This window comes from Thermobia domestica, chromosome 1 (assembly GCF_964235325.1).
Source record: "Thermobia domestica chromosome 1, izTheDome1.hap1.1, whole genome shotgun sequence".
NCBI lineage: Eukaryota > Metazoa > Arthropoda > Insecta > Zygentoma > Lepismatidae > Thermobia > Thermobia domestica.
In genome coordinates this window covers 370,854,126-370,877,259 of record NC_137454.1, presented here as the reverse complement: position 1 = coordinate 370,877,259, position 23,134 = coordinate 370,854,126, and the positions used below count along the sequence as shown (strand labels likewise).

At 39.4% G+C, this 23,134-nt stretch overlaps 1 protein-coding gene across 1 annotated transcript in view; it reads right to left on the bottom strand.

Moving 5' to 3' along the window:
• LOC145664290 (organic cation transporter protein-like) overlaps positions 1-23,134 on the bottom strand; it is a 284,988-nt gene that overhangs the window by 56,629 nt on the left and 205,225 nt on the right. Inside the window, exons 4-7 of the mRNA XM_081730831.1 lie at positions 19,778-19,884; positions 12,510-12,664; positions 8,278-8,446; positions 4,838-4,967 (exon numbers count right to left, since the gene is read on the bottom strand). Of these exons, the coding sequence (XP_081586957.1) occupies positions 4,838-4,967; positions 8,278-8,446; positions 12,510-12,664; positions 19,778-19,884 (561 nt within the window). The remainder of the gene's footprint in view (positions 1-4,837; positions 4,968-8,277; positions 8,447-12,509; positions 12,665-19,777; positions 19,885-23,134) is intronic.

Here is a 23,134-nt window from a genome sequence, read left to right as displayed (position 1 = left end):
AAGCCATTATTCTGACGTAGAGCTCAAAAAATCCTACTTAATTCTTTAATTCCTACTTCTATCTCGAGAATTCACCTAAGTTATGGCCAGAGACCACTTTCTTTAGCGGGACTGGAAGCGAAGGATTAACATATCCACTGGACATCCAGTAACTAAACTAAAAGGCAACTCCCGGAAAAAAAACGCTTACTTGCTAATTTCCTTCGGACTGAACAGCCATCATGTAGAGATCTCTACCCTACAGGCCTCCCTAGCTGAAACAGCGAAAGCCATTTTAAAAATCCGCCTTTTTATATGTTTTGCCGGGGATAGAAAAAGTGAAGAAGAAATTTAACTTAGCAACGATTCAGAAAACTTCTACAGCAATGGAAAATTACTGGAAAAGCAAGCAACAAAGAGAAATCTTCAAAAAACTAGCCTCTCTACCAGGTCTATAATCAAGTGGGCGCGAGAATAATATTCGATCTATCTGAAATTTAATAAAAAATAGTATATATATATATATATATATATATATTATACTAACGAAGTGCCCCTTGCACGTCACGTCACTCCTTAAGATGTGACATGACCTTGAATGGCCCAAATTGATTTTGGGGAGCATCCTTACAAGTAACACTTCACATCGTTGCTGCCGGTCTGACGCTAAACTATACATTTTCGGAAAGCACTAGTCCTAAATAGGATAACTACACAGTGCGACGGTCAGACGTTGCCGCGTTCAGGACTTATGGAGCGTCAAACATTAACATGGGGTTTATGAGAGTTACAGGAAACGAAGAAGAACACAAGGTTTGTGACGTTTGAATCGACGTTGTCTGATTGAGCACTTGTTTGCGTAAGTTAAAGGGTACAATCAATGTGCAAATCGTCGAACAGAGCATGAGAGATGCAAAGAGTGCGCTCACAGTGTGCACACTTGACGAACGGTAGTTCGCCGCACGTGAAGCACACGTCACCTTCGTCGAGGGAGTCAAAGCAGTACTCGTGCGGAGAGATCCACATTCCCGGCTCCTCGTCCAGATAGCCAGCCTTGTGGAAAGCGTACCGGATCAGGTTCTTGAATCGGGGTGCGCTGAACTGGTAGAGTGAAAACGACTGTAGTGCCAGGAATCGATCGCGATGCCAGATATCCATGACACTGTCCATGGCCAGTGTGTCGGTCACAAAGCGTACAAAGGACTTGTACTGACGGAAGAAATGCACATCTAAAGGCTGAATCTTTCCAGTGCAACCACCAGGAATCAGTCTCTTGTGCAACGCAACGTCGGCAGGCTTCAGTGCGTTCGATAGATTGTCGTCCTTGTTCAGAGTCCACGAGTCCAATAGCAAAACGATCTTCTTCCGATCATCAGGCATGCTTGGCCAGAACACTTGCTCGTAGAAGTCCTTAAGGTCGTCCCTGTTCATGTTGGACGTTTTGCCAGCAAATGATTTGATGTTCGGTGGATCTGCAGGCTTGTTTCCCGGAAACTTTCCACTTGGTTCCGACACCAGTACATACATCGGCCGCAGAATCTCTCCGGCCATGGTGATCACGGGCATGATCATGTAGCTGTGGGTTGTTGCGCTCATGGATCCCACAACCGCTCGCACGACTGTTGTTCCTTTGGTACGGAGAGTGCGAGTACTCTGCAACAACTTCTTGAAGCTACTCTGATCTGCATTGGCAACCTGCGTTGGTGGGATGCTTTCGCTTGCAATGAGCTCGCGAGTCGCTAATACGAAAGCATCAGCCTGCTGCTGCAAGTCCAACTCTTTCAGTTGCCAGGTCCTGCCGACCCTGTGGGTGATTGCACGGTCCACGATGTTGTTGCGCTTCTTGAATCTGTACACCCACGACGGTGATGCCTTGAACTTGAGACTCTTGTTAGGGTCCAGTTCATTAGCTGTTTGCCTAGCCCAAATTCGCAACGTTCGATCGTGAATGATAGCAGTGTGCTGTTTCTCCGCGAACATGCCCCGAACTGCCTCATTGATCTCTGCCATCAGGGTCTTCTTGTCATCTTTGCCTTGTGTTGCCCCAAAGTGACGTAGCACGCCAATGTTCCGAATATACCTGAACTGATTCTGCAGAGTCGAGTGGGTAGCACGACCGGTCTTTGTGTTCCAAGGCCTACCTGTTTTTGGATTTACCGTCCAGTAGGCATAGGCTTTTGCCTTGTACTCGCGCCACTGCTCTGGTGTCATTTTGGAGTCTTCTGGAGGCTGATCCTGGAACTTCGGCTTCTTCACAGGAGAGGGCAGGTATTCTGACGCTGATGAGCCAGATGCGGAAGACGTATGAGACTGCTGCGATGACGAAGGCATCTCTGCATCCTCCTGCTCTTGGTCTTCCTCGTCTCCAAAATCCATGTCTCCGTCCCCCTGGTCACCATCACTGTCACCGAAGCCGAGCGTACGAATCTCTTCAACGACTTCCATCCCGCTGGTCAAAAGAGACTTGATGTGTGCCACCATCCTTTGCTCTTCCAAATTTGGATTGCGCTCATTTGTCCCGATCTCGGCCACCAGAGCCCAAACGACCACTTTCGGATCCATCTTACAACGCATACCTAAAAAACACAAAAACAACACAAATGTTAGCACAGAGTACAAATGCAAGACGAATTAGCATGAAATAATACGACTGCTACAACACAAATGTTAGCACAGAGTTCAAATGCAAGACGAATTAGCATGAAATAATATGACTGCTATGGTTACTCTCATAAACCCCATGTTAATGTTTGACGCTCCATAAGTCCTGAACGCGGCAACGTCTGACCGTCGCACTGTGTAGTTATCCTATTTAGGACTAGTGCTTTCCGAAAATGTATAGTTTAGCGTCAGACCGGCAGCAACGATGTGAAGTGTTACATGTTAGTTTCCTGGTGCATCTCTTTTTAATCCACTACGTAATTCATTTGATATGATAGACGGGGATAGTCGCATTCATTTTGGTGGAGCATTGGCCCCTTTTTTTGGTTCACTACGTACTCAGGTTATTTTTTGGCAATCATTGGATATGCCAGAAGGGAGTGTGGTTAGGTTTTGGCAATCATCGACCCCTCTCTTGACTCTGAACTTCGATTTGTATCTCACGGCTCCTCTTGGACCCCCAAGCACCCCTCGTCTAATCATTAAATCGGTGAATAGGGGGTGTTAATTGATTGTTCATATTATGTCAGAACAACGTAAGATTGTATTGCTTAGTATCGTTTAGTACATGATTAGATGTTACAACGTGAAGTTGTTGTTCTGTATATGGTTTACAGTACGAATTGATTTGGATGGTATGATTGTATACTGGTGAAAGGTGAACTCGTTAGACGAAAAAATGTAAGTATTTGTTAAATCTTGAAATGTTATTTATGTCCCTTTGTCTTAGGATTAACGTCTGTATGTACAGCGGGAATTGAATGAATTGGTTGATTGTTTGATTAGAGTTGGGTGTCCCTTTTTGAGCATCGACGTTATATGAGCCCTGAACTTACAGCTTAATGTGGGAGGAATTAAAATCACATGAGTTCGCACCAGAAGAGGGAACAAGGCTTGAAGTAAGTCCTTTGTGAGTGGAAGACATGGGTTTCATTCCCAGTACGAACTCATATGGTTTCTCGGTCTTGTATATCCTCGGTGATGAACGAGGCAATAAAGTGAAACCGCATTGAAAATTATTGAGTGCTAGCCGCGTATGAACAATATTTAGGCAATGCAAAATATTACTGTCGTGTAAAGCCAATGTCTTCGTTAATATGATGTACAGTACCTGATTGACAAAGGAGATTCAAAGAAAGAATATGATGTAAATAAATATGTTAAGAATGCAACGTTTCAATATTATAGGAAAAGTTCTACTTTGTACTCAGAAGGAAGCGAAAGGAGGAGTGAGAAATGAAGATTGAGTGCATGAGAAAGATAATTATTGATATGAGTAATATAAGTAATACCTCTTTCAGTGCACTTCATATATAAGCTTTTTTAGACCAGATTATTTCATTATAGAAACCTGAATTTTGTACACACTTTACATATATGCAGATCTCATGTTTCTCTCGCATTCCACATGAAACATTTTATGAGTCTTTTTGTCAACTATTTATCCTAAGATCAATAAAAGATACTTTTATTATTCCTAAATGTTTCTTACACCAGGGGCGGATCCAGGACCGACTTCTGGGGGGGGGCGGTGGGTTGTCATACTGCTACTTTTAAGGGCTCCAAAATTTGAGATGGGTTTTATTTATATATATAAAATAAGAAAGTTTTCTCTTCTGGGGGTCCGATTACCCCCCCTGAATCCGCCCCTATCTTACACTATTATCATTGTTGTTATTTCATGTTCACATTTCCTGCTTTCACTACGTAGGTACCAAAAACTGTGCTTTATTTCCTTTTACTTCTGTATTATTGATACCATCACTTCGTTTCGACCACCATTCATTTTCTCTTTCTATCATATTTTTATCCCATATTTTTCGCATATTTCTCTCCAGGCTTTCAACATCTTGCTAATTGTTTTTTCCTTACTTTTAAGTTTAGATAGCGTAATTTGAAATTATATGGGTGTATTTATTCACACCCGAACACCTAGGAACAAAAATTGATTGATCGTTTCTTTACGTATAAGTATAATTTTAGAAAAGGAAATACCTTTGATCGCACTATGTTCGTCATTCATGTGCAAAACTGAATTTAATTCATTGAAATAAGTAACGCATTTCCTTTCTGTTTTAATTATAATCTGGTGCAAGGAATCAACATACGTAGTAGATAAATAAAAGTAATAGAGTCTATAATAGTTGTAAGTCACATTTGACTCGAAGATTTGAATAAAAGATTAGACTAGACAAACCTTTGAATCTTGCTTTAGCAGGTGCGGTGACAGAGTGACTCCATTGACTCTTGCTGCTTTCCTGATGATCTCACAGGCTTTTTCATGTTCTCCTTTGGATAACAACCACCGAACGGACTCTGGAATGAACCTGGAATATCAATAGAAACGAAATCGTATTTTTATATTTAATTCAAGTTACATTCTGAATGGGGGCGCGGTGGCTCAGTGGTAGAGCGTTCACCTCCGGTGCTTGGGGTCCCTGGTTCGATCCCAGCTCGCACCGTGTGGACTTTGTGGTGGACAAACGCCGTGTTGGTGGGTTTTCTCGGGGTTCTCCCCTTACCTCCCACTTTCTTCATTCCATCATTTCACTCATCTCTCATCATCACCATCATCTTTAGCCTAACCGGCATAATCGTGGGACATAAAACTTAAAGATTTTTACTTTCTGTATATATTACTTTCACATTTCTGTAGTAAACATAGCATCCAAAATATTAGACAGTAACTAACTTATTCACGAAGTTCGTAGATAGAAACAGATTATGCACTACCTAAAAACTAGCGGCTAAACAAGCTCCGTCAGTCTATGTTCGGTTCAGTGTTGATTTCAGAGATGGCGCGCAGAGTACACCCTCCCCTGAGTTACACCTCCGATCGTACTCAATATGGATTTCGAATATTTTCACACTACTCCATTTCATTCCCCGTGTATTAAAAGTTAACCGAAAATAATCTATTAAAATCCCACTGGTTCATCCTTGACGGATGTGATGTGAGTGAAACGAATAAACCAAAGAATTTAACAGAGTTTGAATTAGACATGACTGTCGGTGGGCAAATGGGAGAGGAACGTCTGAGATGAAGAATGTCACGGATAACTCGTCATACACAATGAAGTACTCAATGATTACGATAGGTGCTCGCTAAAATGTCCTCTTCTCTCCTGTCCGTTTTAGAACATCATTTGTTACTCCCTCCGTCCATTTTATCTTCTCCATCTTCCTGCAACACTACATTTCAAAGCTCTCTAAACATTTCTTCTCTAACTTCCGTAATGCCCAAGTCTCTAAACTATACAGTCCCATACTCTATACAGGGTGAACCTAAAAGATGTGCACAAATTCCGGGAGATGATTTGTGACATCAAAAGAAGACAAAAGTGCTCTTGCATGTTGTCGAATTCCACGTCGTGTACAAGTGACAGGGGCGGTAACTTGGAATTGACAATCGAATCCTGACAATTGGAACGGAACAGAAAGATGTGCACAAACTGCGGGAAGTGATATCAAAAGTAGTTAAAAATGGCTATGTACATCAGTGAAATTGTACATTAGGCAGTTGCACAGACAGAGATAGTTTGTATACATCTTTCTGTTCCGTTCAATTTTGAGGATTCGATTGTCAATTCAAAATTTGCACCCTTGTCACTCGTACACGACGCGGAATTCAACAAAATGCAACAGGACTTTTTGTCTCCTTTTGATGTCAGGAATCACCTCCAGGCGTTTGTGCACATCTTTCAGGTTCACCTTGTATATTGCATTTGACCAGCTACTTCCTTAGTCCAATGTGAAGCCTACTAGTTAAGAGTGATAATTTCTTGTTCAATGCCCCTTTGACTACTACAATTCTTGACCTGATCTCTTTGGTGTAATAAGCGTTTCTCGTTAAAATACTTCCCAGATATTTCAAATTATCGACTTCTTCAAGTTCTCTTTGTTCTACTTTGACACGGAAGGGCATGTCTCCACGGGATGGACGAGTGAAAGTTAAGTCCTATAAGTCACTTTGATCCCCCCCCAAAAAAACAAGAACAAGAACAAGAACAAGATCTAAATAAGTTAATCAGTTAATAAAAAATGCAAAGTAAGTGATAACTTCATTTTGAAAGGTGGCAAATTTCAACAGATCCCTGTGAAAGTTCTAATAGTAAACAAAACAAAAGTTTTGTTTATCAGAATAGTGATGTTGGTCAGACAACAAAATAAGATTTACACGATAGTAACCTCACCCTCTATATATAGATGGTGATCAGAAAAATGGAAACACCTGAACGAAATTGCAACTTACCAGATTAATATGGTGTCGGGCCACCTTTCGCCTTCAGAACAGCCTTGATGCGACGTGGGATGGAGGCATAGAGGTCGTGAATAGTAGCAAGTGGAATTTTACACCATTCCTCGTGCAGGGCATCGGCCAGTTCTGTGAGAGAGGATGGAGGTGGAAATCGTCACCGGAGTCGTGTTTCCAAGACGGACCACAGATGTTCAATTATGTTGAGATCTGGGGGTTGGGCGGGCCAGGGGAGGTGTTGAACTTCATCCCGATGTTCCTCAAACCACACTGCAACAACGCCAGCTGTGTGAATGGGTGCATTATCATCCTGGAAGATGGCGTCATTGTCCGGGAACAACATCCGGACCATAGAATGCAAGTGGTCTCCTAAAATTGCGACATAATCGTTGGCAGTGATTCGTCCGCTAAGTGTAACCACAAGACCCATTGAAAACCATGATATGGCGGCCCACAGCATCACCGAGCCGCCGCCATGTTTCACAGTTGGGCGGAGACACTGCAGATCATAAGCTTCTTTGGGCGTTCTCCACACATAAACACAGCCCGTGGTTGGGAATAGGGTGAAGCATGACTCATTCGACCATATCACACGTTTCCAGTCATCAACGGTCCAAGTTGCATGGTCGCGGCACCATTTTCGGCGTACGAAAGCGTTATTGTCCCTGATGAGCGGTTTGGCCCGTGCAACACGACCCCGTAAGTTCATGTCATGTAATTCGCAGCGGACTGTGATTGTCGAAACGGGGTGGGGGAGGTGCTGATTGAGTTCCTCCGTCACTTGCTCCGCAGTGGCACGACGGTTCTGCGTGACAATGCGCTTTAATACCCGGCGGGACCTGTCACTCATGATTTTCTTCCGCCCACTGTTCCGCTTCCCCGATGTGGTTTTCCCGTGTGTTGTGTAGGCCGTCATCACCTTCGACACTGTCCCACGCGACACACCTAACACAGTAGTCACTGCCGCAACACTCACTCCACATAACCGCTCACCAACAATTTGCCCTCTATGAAAATCTGAGAGGTCTCCCATTTTACATTACCTCCGTCTGCTGCAGCCCCTGAACACTGCTGTTCCACTGCGCCTGACGTAGTATGGAGACCGACCTAACACACCACCACCAGCGGTCCGGCGCTGCGGGCGCCACGACACCATTGCCAACCCATACATCTGACGTGTTGCCAACTACAGGTGTTTCCATTTTTCTGATCACCATCTGTATATCTCTTAATCCTGTCAGCTTTATTTTTTAAAAAAGAATGTTCATTTCTGTTACAATTTTGTTCGAAGTGTTCCTGCCTCGTAGGCACCGAAGATTAAATTAAAACAAAAAGAGAGAGAGACAGGGAAAGAGAGAAAGAAAACAAAGAATGTAACTTACCAGTAATACGAAAGGAAGAAAATTAGAGGACAGGAGATAAGAAGTTGATAATATTTCCAGTTCTGTAAACCCCAAGCCAAGGCGGCCACGTATACTTCTCCGAAAGAGAAGAACCAAGCAATTATTGTAGCCGCCATTTCTCTCTTTGACGGTCCTACCAGTTCAACACCTGGAAAAATATAACATGACAAATTTCCAAACACAAGCTATTACAATAACCATTTCTTAATAGATAAAAACAATTTCAAAGAAATATGCGTATCGAAAAATGTTACATAATCATAATCTTTGAAAATGAAAGGAAATCTTTAAGTTTTACATCCCACGTTTATGCCGGAAAGGCTAAGAATGAGTTGGTGGAATTAAGAAAGTGGTAAGAAATGGGAGAACCCCGAGAAAATCCACGCATACGATGTTTGTCCACTACAAAGCTCACTAGGCGCGATCCAGGTTCGAACCAAGGGCCCCATGCACCAGAGATGAACGCTCTTCCACTGAGCCACCGCGGCCCCTAATCATAATATCTGTCTATGTTACCCACTGCAGGAAGTTACAAGATTTATTTTGACACATTTCCCAAACAAAAAATGTCTACTAAATGATGTTCCCAGGGTATCATTAAGGAGTAGTGCTACCCATAAGACGAAACGAGACGCGACCGAGACAGGGCCGTAACTTCTGGGGGCAGGGGGCAACTGCCCCCAAGGGATGCTCCCTACTATTCAAAGGGGCCCATTTTAAGACAAAATTATCTTACTCCATATACGATTCGAACATGAAATTATAAATGAAGCATCAAACAGGTTCACTACATTACATAAACAAAACAGTACACAAAAGGTAAATAAAACAAAAATGAGTCGTGGGCCCATTTCGGTAATAAAAAAGTCTACTATTAGGGGCCCTAGAAATAATATTTATTCGTATCCCTTTGAGAATTGTCAATATTGTCCCCTTAATTAATTTGTCATGTATGGAACGGGCTCGTAAGTAACGGCCCCGCAGACTTTGCCGTACGGGAGAGCCAACAGGCACCGGGAAGTCCATACAGAGTAAGAGAAAGATGGAAAGAGAGGCCCAAGAATCAGAAAAAACAACTGTTTCTAGGGGGCCCAAATACGCGTATTAATGCTTCTCCCCCCCCCCCCAAGAAAAAATTTAAGTTACGGCGCTGGACCGAAGTCTTCCAATAGAAATAGTTATAATTTTCGAGATGAGACTTTCAGTACATCTTTCCGAGACACAAAAATCCCTAAATATTGATCCACACTCTAAGAACGGAGATACCAACAGTTAAAATTTGAACGAGTGCTTTTCCTTCCCCTTCGTTGTTCATGATGGGGTAGCATACTTAAAATCTTGGCTTTTAAGATTTATTCTTTCTGGAGAAAGGGGGTGGAAAATGATGCCACTGAATGGGGCAACAAATTGCCTAGGGCCGGCTCTGGCTCCCAGGATAACAAGTGCAAGGCAGATCAATACTCCGGACAGATTTCACCGTACTTGGTAAGAATTTGATTACTGTGCAGATGTGTGCCACATGACCAAAAGTGCATACATTAAAAGACAGTGGCTATTGCATTGTATTGTATTGTATTTATTTCTTTTGTATGAACTTACAAGTACGAGGAATGTCCTCAAGTAAGTGTAACATGCGTCATATGTACAAAAAAATTTACATGAGTAAAATAAAGTAATATTACCTTGTCATGATATTTACGTACTCCTCAATCGTATAACAAGAATTTTCTAATAGAAATAATTTTAACTTTTGTCTGAACCTTTTCATATTTTCTTCATACTTTATATCAATAGGCAACATGTTGTACAACTTAACACCACCATAACTTACACTTTTTTGATACATTGCTGACAGGTGATTACACAAATGAAAATCATTCTCATTTCGCGTATTATGATTATGTACATCCTTATTTGTTACGAATGCCGATGAGTGTTCTTTCAAATAAAAAAAGAGACGATACAAATATAAACTATCCAGAGGAAGTATATTGACCTCCTTAAACAAATGTCTACAAGAAAAAATCGGCTTCTTATCACAGAGTATTCTTATGGCTTTCTTCTGAATTTTGAAAACATTAAATCTCTGACTTGAATTTCCCCAGAACATGATACCATATTGCAAGATAGAGTTAAAACACGAATGGTACAAGATTTTAGCTAATTTTAAATTTACCTTCTTTCTAATAATCCTTAGTGCATAACATATTCTATTTAATTTATTAATAACTGACTCTATATGAAATTCCCATGTCAGGTTATGATCTATAGTAAGACCTAAAAACGAACAGTGTGTTGTATAGTTAATTTTATTTTCGTTCAGATATAGGTTAGGGTATATTGGTTTACTGCACTTGTTATGAAAATTTATAGCAATGGATTTTTCAACTTTAACAAAGAGATTATTGTTCTTCATCCAAAGAGATACTACACTCAGTGTTTGCCTAGCATTATGTTCCAATATTTTTTTTATTTTTTCCACTCACTAGTAGAGTGGTATCGTCAGCGAAAAGGGTGACATCTGCCGAAGATATGCTTTTTTCAAAATCATTAATATATAAAAGGAAGAGCAATGGCCCTAGAATAGATCCTTGTGGAATTCCGTGTTTTATATATAATTCATCTGATAAATAGCTTTCTACAATGTTGTTATTCTTATGCGTTATTTCTACGACCTGCCTACGATTTTTTAAGTACGAACTAAACCAGTCCCTTGCTTTACCATATATTTCTTATTTTCTCAATGAAATTAAATATTGCCGTGTTTGCAGATCGACCTTTAAGGAAGCCATATTGTTTTGTTGAGATAACATTTTCTTTCAATAAAAAATTAATTACCCTGTTATACATAATTTTTTCCAAAACTTTTCCAACGACAGGTAGGAGAGATATTGGTCTGTAGTTATTTATGTTTTGCGTTTCACCTTTTTTAAACAAGGGCTTAACTTTCGCAATTTTTAACTTTTCTGGATACTCGCCATTTGTAAGTGATATATTTGCTAAATGACAAAGTGGCTTTGTCACCTGATTGAAACATCTTTTCAATAAATTATCTGAGATTTCATCAATTCCAGCTGTATTTTTGTTTTTGAGAGATTTTATTATATTTGCTATTTCATCTTCTGATACTGGCTGTAGAAAGATTGTTTTTTCACATTTATTTGAACTTTGTTTAAAATTATATACAGTAACTACTTTGTGGCCATTCTGTTTACATTTATTTACTTTGTCATCATCCATAATTTTTGCGACAACATTTATAAAAAAATTATTAAATATTTCTGCTTTTTCCCTTGGGTCTGATACACTGTTCCCTTCATGTATTATTGTATCCACATATGGTGTCTCTTTGTCACCATTTAGTTCTTTATTTATAATGTTCCACATGGTTTTAGTTTTATTCGATGCATAAACAAGTTTAAGTTGGTCGTAGTTCCTTTCAGTCGTTCTAATTAGTTCCTTGTACCTTTTTTTATATTGTTTATAGTAGGACTTTGCACAACCTGTTTTAAAAACCTTACTAAGTTTATGTAAATTTATGTTTGTAGCACTTGCTTTTAGTACTTCAGGAGTAACCCATTGCCCCTTCTTCTGGGATTTTAACACGAGTTTCATTTTAGGAAAAGCTATATTAAAATTGTAAGCAAAACGTTTTATAAATTCACTATATATATCATTTGCGCTGTTTAATGAAAGTACACCTTCCCATGTTTCGTGACTAAGTAAATAATTGAAATAATTGATATTTTGATTACTGAATACCCTTGTAACTTTGAAAGTTCTTACACTATATTTCTTACACTTTTGAGTTACAGAGAAGTGTTTATCACATATTTCAGCAATCTGAGCTTCATGATCAGAAAATCCGGTACTAATCACTTGCGTCCTTGAGCTCAAGTGGTCACAGTTTAGAATAATCTGATCTAGTGCTGATATACTGGTTGGAGTTATTAAATGTTTATTTATTAAATGTTTTAAAGTAAACGTACCCAATAATGTTTTTATCTTTACGTCTATTGTATTGTAAACTTGAACACTTCCTCTCTATCAATGCCATAAGCCATAAGTTACCCTCATGTAAGGAAATAAGCATCAGTTTGATTCGCCTAGGAACTCTACTATTACATTTTCAGTATTACTGTACACTACACATACTGTAGTGTATTGTACATCTACACTTACTGTAGATGTTGGAAAGCAAGTTCACTTACCTAAAACGTAAATAACAGGATATATAGCAGCGTTGCCAGCAGCAGCAATGAAAAGTAGACTAACGAATGTTTCATAGTTTGGAGCGAAAACTTGTCCAGTTCCTGCTAACAGTGACACCAAGAACGAGATCAACAGGGCTTTCTTCCTTCCAAATCTAAAAAAATAATTAAAAAAAAACAAGTGACTTACATTTCACAGTGTAAAACTACATAGACCTTCAAACTATGTGAATTCAATGGTGAAACTGCAACTAGTATATATCTATAAATTTGGTTGCAATAAAGATATACAATCAAAGATAGAACCTGTTCCTCAGCACTGAACACATGTTTTAAAAAAAGCCATGACTCGTTATCTTTTAGAGGAGAAATATATATTTTTGCTTTCCTGTTTGCATATAAAAAAAACTGTTTGTCGCTGTTTATTTCCGTTTCATCCATTATGCGATCAGTGTTGCAACCGGAAATAGTAAAATTTTCACAATTTCCGGTTCGAACAGAAAATAAAAGTCGAGACAAAACTCATTCTTCGAACACTGTATTTGGCTCAGAAAACCGCTTTTCGACATCTCTTACCGTTTTTTGCTCTATGGAAATAAATATTGAATTCGGCAGTACTAGCAAATTTCAACTACTTTCAATTTTGGTAGAATGTTGCGAATGGTGATGGTATGTTTTCACGAGACGCTAAATCAACTGCTGAAAACCGTTTGTCTCTATATTATCATTTTTGGTATGGCGATCAATGCTGAAACTGGGAAAAATTTATAACCCCTTCCGATGTAAATAAAGGGTTAACAAGGGAAATGGAGCTTATTCTTGCGACGCTGAATTGACAGCAAAAAAGAAAAAGAAAAAAAGAAAAAGAAAGAAAGAAAAAGAAAAAACGCTTATAAATATATTTTAACCATTTTCGCTCAATGAAAATCAATATTGAAACCAGAAGTACAAGTAAATTACAACCACTTCCGGTTTTGGTAATATTGCGGGTAATCGGGTAATGGTAAGTTGTCTTCAGACGCTGAATCGATTGTCAAAAACCACTTGTTGCTATCTGCTATCGTTTTTGTTCTATGGCGATAATTGAAACTGGAAATGATTGTGTTTTACTACTTTCTGTTAGGTTAGAGGATTTTAAGGAGAAAGATGGAATCTCTTCTTTGGACTCGGAGTCGATTGCAAAAAAGAAAAAAAAAGTTGATATCTTTTACCGTTTTTGTTCTATGGAATTCAGTATTAAAACCGGAAGTACTAGTAAATTTTACCCATTTCCAGTTTTGTTTTAAGTGCTGTAGATGGTAATTATATTCGATCGAGACGCTGAATTAATTGTAAAAAGCAGATTTATTGCTATTTGTTACCGGTTTTGTTCTATGTCGATAAATGTTAAAATCAGAAATGGTTTATTTCTGCCACTTCCGATTTGAAAAAAGATCAACGGAGGAGATAGAACCTATTCTAATGCTGAATCAATTAAAAAAAGAAAGAAAAGAAAGAAACTTCCCGTTTTTGCTGATATCTGCCGACAGGACGGACGAACGAACATAGTCTTTTGACACTATTCTATCAGGCCTTGTTTCCGTTTTGTACTAATACACAATAACACACTGAGCAAGGCTGTGATAATATGCAGAAAAATCAGTATTACGTAACGGTTTCAACACAATAACTGTGTCTTCATCAGACTTCCACTCCCATCAGACTAGGGAAGGTGGAAGTCTGATGAAGACACAGTTATTGTGTTGAAACCGTTACGAGATACTGTTTTATTGCATATTATCACATAGCCTTGCTCAGTGTGTTATTGTGTATCTTTTGACACTTATACAGATCTTAGTTTAGAAGTTTAATAATACAGTAGGACGTCAATAATCCAAACGTCAAAAATCCGAAATGTCAAAAATCCAAACGCAGTCCCTAGAAGCTTTTTACATTTTTTTTTTCTTCGCGCTATCGATAAACAAACAATAGGGTTGTCCTTCGGCATTGTGTGAAGTCAGTGTTCTTACAAAAGCTCATTCATATGCAACTATTTGTCACATATTTATATTTTTATTGTCCCTTAGGAATATAGAAATTAGTTTTAAGTGTGAGTTACAAGAACAGTGTAACTTAGTGTACGAGCAGGTTCTTCAGAAACATTAAATGTAAGTAGTCGGTACGTACGGTATTGTAATTGCTGTATGTACTGTATAACCACTGTATTGATAAAAGAACATACGTACAGCATATTTAAGCCTAAATGGCATTTTCTTGGTCATTTTCGAAAATCCGAACTACCTGTAATCCCAATTAGTTCGGATTTTCGACTTCCTACTGTAATAGTAATCTTCATTTCAATGCCGCGCTCAGCTTCTGAGCAACAATACAGTATTTTTATGGTATCAACAACAGTAGATTGCAATAACTTAAGATGCAAATTTAAAAAGGAAAATAAGAACGAGAAAATAGCACGAAACATGTCACAATATTAAAATACAGTGTATATATATATATATATATATATATATATATATATATATATATATATATATATATATATATATATATATATATATATATATATATAGCGAGTAGAAGAGACGCTATGGTATATATAAGCTTTTCAACCAGTTGAAACAAACAAATAAAGAAGAAGATAAGAACACTAGACTTAAAATTACTTCTAGGCAGTGGCGGATCCAGTGGGGGCCATCGGGGCAATTGCCTCCCCCCAGAGGAGTTTTTTTATTTTATATATATATAAAACCCATCCCAAAGTTTGGAATTCTTAAAATTAGCTCTAAGTAGTAGTATTACAACCCACCGCCCCCCCCAGAAGTCCGTCCTGGATCCGCCTATGCTTCTAAGATTACTACTAGTGTTACTACTACTACTACTACTACTACTACTACTACTACTACTACTACTACTACTACTACTAATAATAATAATAATAATAATAATAATAATATGTCAGATAATAGATCGCCTACTGTAATAAGTTGCGATTGCTATTAGTACTACTACTACTACTACTACAGCGTAGGTAGTGTATAAGATTATTGTTTTCCACAAGTTTGTCGTACTGTAATTGCACAATAAGCAGTTCCTCCTTTTTTTCTTTGTTAACTTTGGATGGGCCCAAGCTACACGGCAGACATGATCTACAAGACGTCAATGGGAATTTTAATACAAATATGGGGATCCAAGCAAACATTGTGGCCCCTCGACCCCATAAGATCGGCACCCATGACAAGGGACAGAATGTTTCTTTTAAAAAAAATCTAAAATCGTGTTGGTGTTGTTTCCGAATCTCTCCATCTATCGATCCATTTATCTGTCTGTCTGTACACTGTAAAAAATGAAGTTTTGAAACAACACAAAATGACTACCACTTTAGCGTGTTACTTGTGTGTTAATTCAGCACCAAGTCAGTCAGTCAGTCATTGTCGTGGCTGTTGTTGAGTAGTGAAGTGACGGGCTTGAGCCCTTGCCTTCCATGTTTGTTGCAGCGTGGCTTGTTTTCAGTGGCGTAACTGTTCTTCGGGGCCGCAACTGTCGCTGGCTCCGGGCTGGTCATCTGGGGTGTTCAGGGGCGAGGCATCCTGTACAAATGTCTTCTTGGTTCGTTGGTGGCGATGTTCTCAATGTGTGGGTATGCAGAACTTCTGACCTGGCGCCAGAAGGAAGCTGATTGTTGTTGTCTGACCTCATTCAGCGTCGCCAAGTTGAGATCTTCATGAAGTTGAGCCACCCTGGTGTCCCACGAGTGTCCTGTGATTGCTCTCGCAGTTTTGTTCTGAACCACTTGCAGCTGGCGGAGATGTGTGTGTGGGACGTGGCCCCAAGCTTGGTGGGCGTACAGCAGCACCGATCTGATGCACATCTTGTAGACGTGAAGCTTGGTTTCATGGGTGATTTGGGGGCTCAGGAAGAGCGGAAGGAGGGCTCGGAAGCGTTGTGTCGCCTTCTTCGCTGTCGTGGAGAGGTGGGGGATGAAGGAAAGTTTCTTGTCGAGGATGACACCGAGGTACTTTGCTTGGGAACTGAGTGGGAGGTTGGTTCCTTGTAGTGAGAGGTGGATGGGTCTCTGCTTCCTGTTTTTTGTAAAGTCCACCAGGGTGGTCTTGTTGGGATTTATCTTGATGCGCCAATTCCGTGTCCAGTTTTCCAACATGTGGATGTGTCGCTGCAAATAGACTTCTGCATACCGGTGATTCAGATGGCTGGCAAACAGTGCGGTGTCATCGGCATATGTGGCAGTGGTGGTGTTGGCGGTCTGAGGGATGTCGCTGGTATATACGTTGTAGAGAATGGGGGAGAGGCAGGAACCCTGCGGAACTCCCGCTCGAATACTTCTTGACGTGGTGGTATGGCCTGCATGGTGTACATGGAAACTCCTGTTTTGCAGATAGTTGTGTAACAGTTTCACGAGGTAGGTTGGGAAACTCGCTTGCATGAGTTTATGAATGAGACCTTCGTGAAACACTTTGTCAAAGGCCTTTTCTATGTCCAAGAAAAGGCCTAAAGTGTGCCCACGTTCGTTAAATCTGAAAGTGATGTCATCTGCCACTCGCACTAGTTGGACTGTCGTGCCGTGGCCTGGTCGAAAACCAAATTGATGCGGCGGGAGAACGTCCTGGGTCGTGACATGCTGCTGCAGGCGCCGTTGGATGACCCTTTCCACAAGTTTGCTGAGGTGAGATAACAAACTGACAGGGCGGTGGTTTTTGAGTTCTGATCTGTTCCCCAGCGTCTTAGGGATGAGTATGACTCGTGCGTCCTTCCAGGCTGGGGGGAAGTGGCCTGTGTTGAAGATGGCGTTGATCAAACGGCAAAGGAGCACTATGACTTTCCTTGGTGCGTGTTTGAGCGCTTGTGGTGGGATACGATCCGGTCCAGCGGCACGGTGGGTCGGGAGATGCTTTACAATTTGTTCCACTTCTCTTGGGCGTACCAGTGGGGGGTGGTTCAACAGTTGAAGGTGATTGGCAGTGTGGATGGAGTGCTGAACTGCCGCCAGCGTCTCGGCGTCAGGCTGTATATCATTCGGTTGAAAAGCACCTTCCAGGTAGTCCGCAAAGAGGGTGGCTTGCTCTTCCGGTTTGTACACCAATCCTTGGGGACCTCTGAGGGGTTGTGCACGTGGTGGGCCAGTTGGTCGGGCAAGTTTTCTGACTAGTCGCCAAAAGTCGCGTGAAGGTGTGTCCATCTCCTGTAGGGTGTCATTCCACTTCTGCAGACGCCTGCGTAGCAGTCTCTTCTTTATTCTTTTGGAAAGGGAGTTCCATACACGCTTGTATTCTGGGTGTCGTGTTCGCTTCCAAAGTTTTCGTGCTGTTCGTTTGAGGTGGATGAGTGCCGAGTTGCGAGCCTCTGCCGGGTCTGGTTGCTGCTGGTGAGATGGATTGTTGCTGGTGGTGGTGGTCACATCCATCGCAGTGAGGATGTTGGAGGTTAAGGATGCTACTGCTGCGTTGATGTCTTCGGGGGTGCGTAACGGGAGACGAGGGTCCACCAACGCTGCCAGAAGGTCCGTGTATTGCTGCCAGTTGGTCTGTCGCATCGCCTTTCGAGCATATCAGAAATAATTAGTTACTACCTGAGAGAATTTGCATTGGTATTTATCGTTTAAAATGAGCAAAGCTTTAAAAAATATCTTTGGCACCTATGCCAAGTAACGAATAATGTTTTATGTTTTCTGTAATCGGTCATAATAATATTGTTGTAAACCTGTGAATCGTCTGACAACAGTTACATAGGCAACAGTTCTGCCACCTTCTGTTCATACGAGCAGTTCTGTTCTGCTCGTACATGCTGAGACACCAGAATAACAGATAAAGAAAATAGATGAAAGAACTGCTAACTGTGTAACTGTTGTCAGATGATTCATAGGTTTACAACAATATTATTGTGGCCGATTACAGAAAACATAGAATGTTATTAGTTACTTGCCACAAATGCGAAATATATTTCACAAAGTTTTGCTCATACCAAACAATAAAAGACAATACAAATACTCACAGCCAGTAGCTACACTGAGAAAAAAATCGTATGTGGCGTACTTAAAAAGATAGGTTACATGTGTAATTCCTGTAGTTTTTGGACTTAACGTACAGCAAACGTATAACTGGAAACGCATGGTTTATAATACTTTCTGTATAATTGTTCAATCTATACGTACTTTCCGTATGAAACAATATAGGCGGCCAGAATCTCACATACAAAGGGACGTATATAACATCTAGCTGACGAAGGTAACATACATACTTGTATGTAATATAAGGAAGACTGTAAGATATCAGGCATCCTGCAATGGCATGATGTAACATCTAAGGACAGTGCCTATGTAGCATATGGATAACGTATGCTCCGTACTGATTTCTGTAGTAAGCAAGAGGATTCCGTATATTTGTACAATATACCGCTGTCCGGAGAACGAATTTTTCTCAGTGTACTGTAGGTATTTCTTATATGCTCTGAAGGTGATGTGCTTGGTATTGAATTGACACACAAGTAACACGCTAAAGTGGTAGTCATTTTGTGTTGTTTCAACACCTCAGTTTTTGCTGTGAACATACATATACAGGGTGCGGAAAAAGTCCCGGAGCGGTCCAATATCTTGCGAAATATACAGATCAGCAAAACAAACAAAAACATGTGTTAAATAATTTTGAAAAAGGTATTCAATATCAAACGCAACCCCCTATCCCCAACCATTTCAGGGGTACGGAGGGTAACTTTAAAATTTCAAATGGGAACCCCCATATCTTATCGCACATTTGGATTCTCCAGAAAAAGGAACAGTGATTTGACCCAGAATTGAAAACAGTGCCTTCATGGATGGCGCTTGACACACACGAACAAAGAGGGGACTAAAACGTTATGATAATGCAAATGGTCGGTGTCGTACTCGGTGGTCCCTCCGTATCCCCGAAGGGGTTAGAGAGATATGATAGAGGGTTGCGTTTGGTATTATTGAATAGTTTTTTTTTCAATACTATTTAACATACCGATACGTTTTTGTTTGTTTTGCTGATCTGTAAATTTAGAAAGATATTGGGCCGTTCCAGGACATTTTTCCGACCCTGTATATAAAGAGTAAACGAGTGAATGTAATTAATTTAGATTTGTAACCGAATTGCTCACATCCACACTGACAGCAGTAGATGCTGGATATCAAAATGCTCTATATACACACCTACATTATCATTATTATTTTTCTGCTTACACCTAACTTTATAGTTCTAGTTATTTAATAACTAACTAATAAATGTATTTCTTACTTGTCAGAAATGATGCCACTTACAAATACCCCAACGAATATTCCGGAGAAATTAATCGTTCCTACAAGTGACAACATCCACAGCTTATCAGGACAGGTAAGTTCCCACTGAAAGAAGAAGAAAGTCAGAATATCACTGAAAATCACTAACTTCATTTAACAAAAGTTGAGGCAATTTGCGTCACATTAATATGTTTAGTGCAGAGGTCAATGGATAAGGTATTGATTCAACAGTCTCGTTTCTAAATATGGTCATGATTTTTAAAACTATAAAATGGTATTATCAGATGCTTTTTCCTGGGATTCTTACGCTAAAATTCGTCATTATTCCGTCAGTATTCCATAAACTATAAGTAGGGCTTGTGTGCCTTTGGTGTGCGTGATCCCAGGTCAAATTACTACTTAAATTAGCTTTATTTCAGGAGTTCCTCAGGGATCGAACTTGGGGCCTCTTCTCTTTTTACTTTTTATCAATGATCTTCCGTGCTGTATTACAAATTCAGAAAAACTATTGTTTGCAGATGATCCCAAAATATATGCCAAAATTAAAACACAAGAAGACTGTTATTTATTACAACAAGACCTAAATAAGGTAATTAATTCGTGTAAGATAAACAAACTTCAGATGAATGTAGATAAATGTGTGTCTGTGACGTTCAGTAGAAAAGAGTTTCCTTGCTAATATTCGTATTTCATTGGCGGGGCAAATTTAAGTAAATCGAAGTCAGTGAAAGATTTGGGAGTAATATTTGATCATAGGTTAACATTCAACCAACATGTAGATAAAATAACTAATGAAGCCTACAGGATCCTCGGATTCGTAATTCGAATGAGTAATGAACTTAGAAATGAGATGACGTTGAAGACTCTTTACTTTTCGCATGTTAGGGCTAAATTAGAATATGCATCAGTTATCTGGAATCCATACTTAAAATCTGAATGCCAGAAAGTTGAGCAATTACAAAGTAAATTCTTGGGATATTTTACCTACAAAAAGACCGGTCTTTATCCAAAATTTGAGCACTATACCAATCTTATTGATAATTTTAAATTCAGGACGTTAGAACAAAGAAGAACACTAACTGACTTAATTTTTCTCTTTCGAATTGTGCATAATAAAATTGACTGTCCAGCGCTATTACAAAATCTATTTATTCAAGCCATCCCTCAAACCGCGTGCAAAAAAATAATAACGTATTCTTTTGCCGGAAAGCAAGAACAAATATACTGCATATGTCACCTACTTGGAGAATTAGTGCTGCTTACAATGCAATAAGTAAAGAGAATGTGTTTTTGGATATATTCAGTAACAAAGAGCGTCACTTCAGGAACCAAGTTTTGGAAATCCTATGATTCATGTCTTATTTGTACACTTAATGTATTTTATTTGTCTTGTCGTGTTATTACGTATTTATTTATGTATGCATTTAAACTTATTTATCATCATTACTCTTACTGGTTAACTGGACATAAATACTAATGTTAACCTTCTGTAACTGGAGTTTTATACTCTGTTAAGGGTACAAATACAAATACAAATAAATAAGTAAATAAATAAATTGCAGGTGGGAGAGCACAAAAAATTAATTTCACATTCAATACCTTTCATAGATTATCCGTCTCCTTTAGCCTAAAGAGCACAAACGTTGGACGTTAGACTAGATTTCATTTGAGGATTAACAATAGTGATTCGGGGATTAACGTCAATCAACAAAAATAAGCAGAGGGAAGAGAGAAAATTCAGCACAATTTGAAAGTTTATTAATAAATTAACACTAACAAATGTTTCAGGTTTTAACGCGACTAATATTTTTAATTTTTTTCGTGGCCCTACGGCACATCCTATGTGTCTTCGATACTGAATGCGTATAAGTGAATAACACACAAGACAGACACTGAGTATGTCATTGTTTTGTGCTCAACGGTTTCGGGGAATTGATTTTTAAAAAAATCCCCTTACGAATCGCACTTCTACAAAGTCTGGTTATATCTACAGCGTAGAGTGGAAAGAGAACACTTTTATGAAATTTTCAAGGTTTCACCATCTAACAGCTTCGGAGATTTAGACTACGGCAAAGTAATAATAATAATAATAATAATAATAATAATAATAATAATAATAATAATAATAATAATAATAATAATAATAATAATAATAATAATAATAATAATAATATAATTCAAGTTATCTACCCAACTCTCTTAGTTAGGGCTTGTATTTTGCGAAACACTGTCTTAGTTAGACACACTGGCACAAATACCGGGGGAATGAGGGGAACATGTCACCTCCAATCTTGGAACTGGGGGGACTGTCCCTCCAATAATCCGATTTGAAATGTGTTTTTTTGGGAAGAAATGTGATGATTTGTGTCCGATTGTTACAAAGGAAAGTGAGATGAAATTGATGACCCCCAGAATAAGCCTCAAATCTGCCCGCCGCCTCCCAATGTTGAAGACAACTCTGCTCTTTGATTCTCCACAGGATTGTTTTTCAGCTTCACAATTATTTTGAGCATCGCTTAAAAACTGTCTTACTAGCCCTCCCCCCCCTTCCCCCAATGTTGAAGACAGATTTGCGCCGCTGCTTAGAGAGTCTAGGATGTAAAGAGAAACGTGTACACAAAATTTCACGGTTTTAACGGCTACACCTATAGCTTCTAAAGAACAGCATAACATTATCCATGACGGGTCATATCTTTCAAAATCCTTTCTTATTTACAGCCTACAGAGCGGAGAGAATATTTATACAAAATACGCCTAATAGTTTCGGAGATCTGATTATGAGGGAATCTGAGTGAGTCAGTAGATTTAGTACTTTATAAATGAGATATAGGCCTACTCGTAAATAAAATAGAGGATCTGTGTATACAACAAAATCGTGAAGCCATATGTCACAGTTTCACCGCTTCCACTCCGCCCAATTCGATCGCAATGTTTTGAGCCAACATTCATGGCGGAAACGAGAGTAGCTATCCAATCAGACGTGCCGATGCTCGGTTGTCTTTTGGCTTCATTTAGTTAATATATACATATATGGGCAAATCCTCTATAACATCCCTGTGTAAATTAGCATGACAGCAAAGCAATTTTCCACTATACCTTTCAAATTATTCGATTTCATGAAATATGGAATATGCTTTTTGTGTTTTCCTAACCATTCCTATAGTTTGTAGTCGAAATTGCTCAGGAATAACCCTAGCAGCACACTTGGTAGCATCTACGTAGGCTAATAGTTGGCATAGTTGGGAATTGATAATTGCAAAAATAAATTTATAAAATACATTGGTACCCCACCAGCACACTTGGTAGGCTCTACGTTGATTAATGGTTGACATGGTTCAGAATTGATAATTGCAAA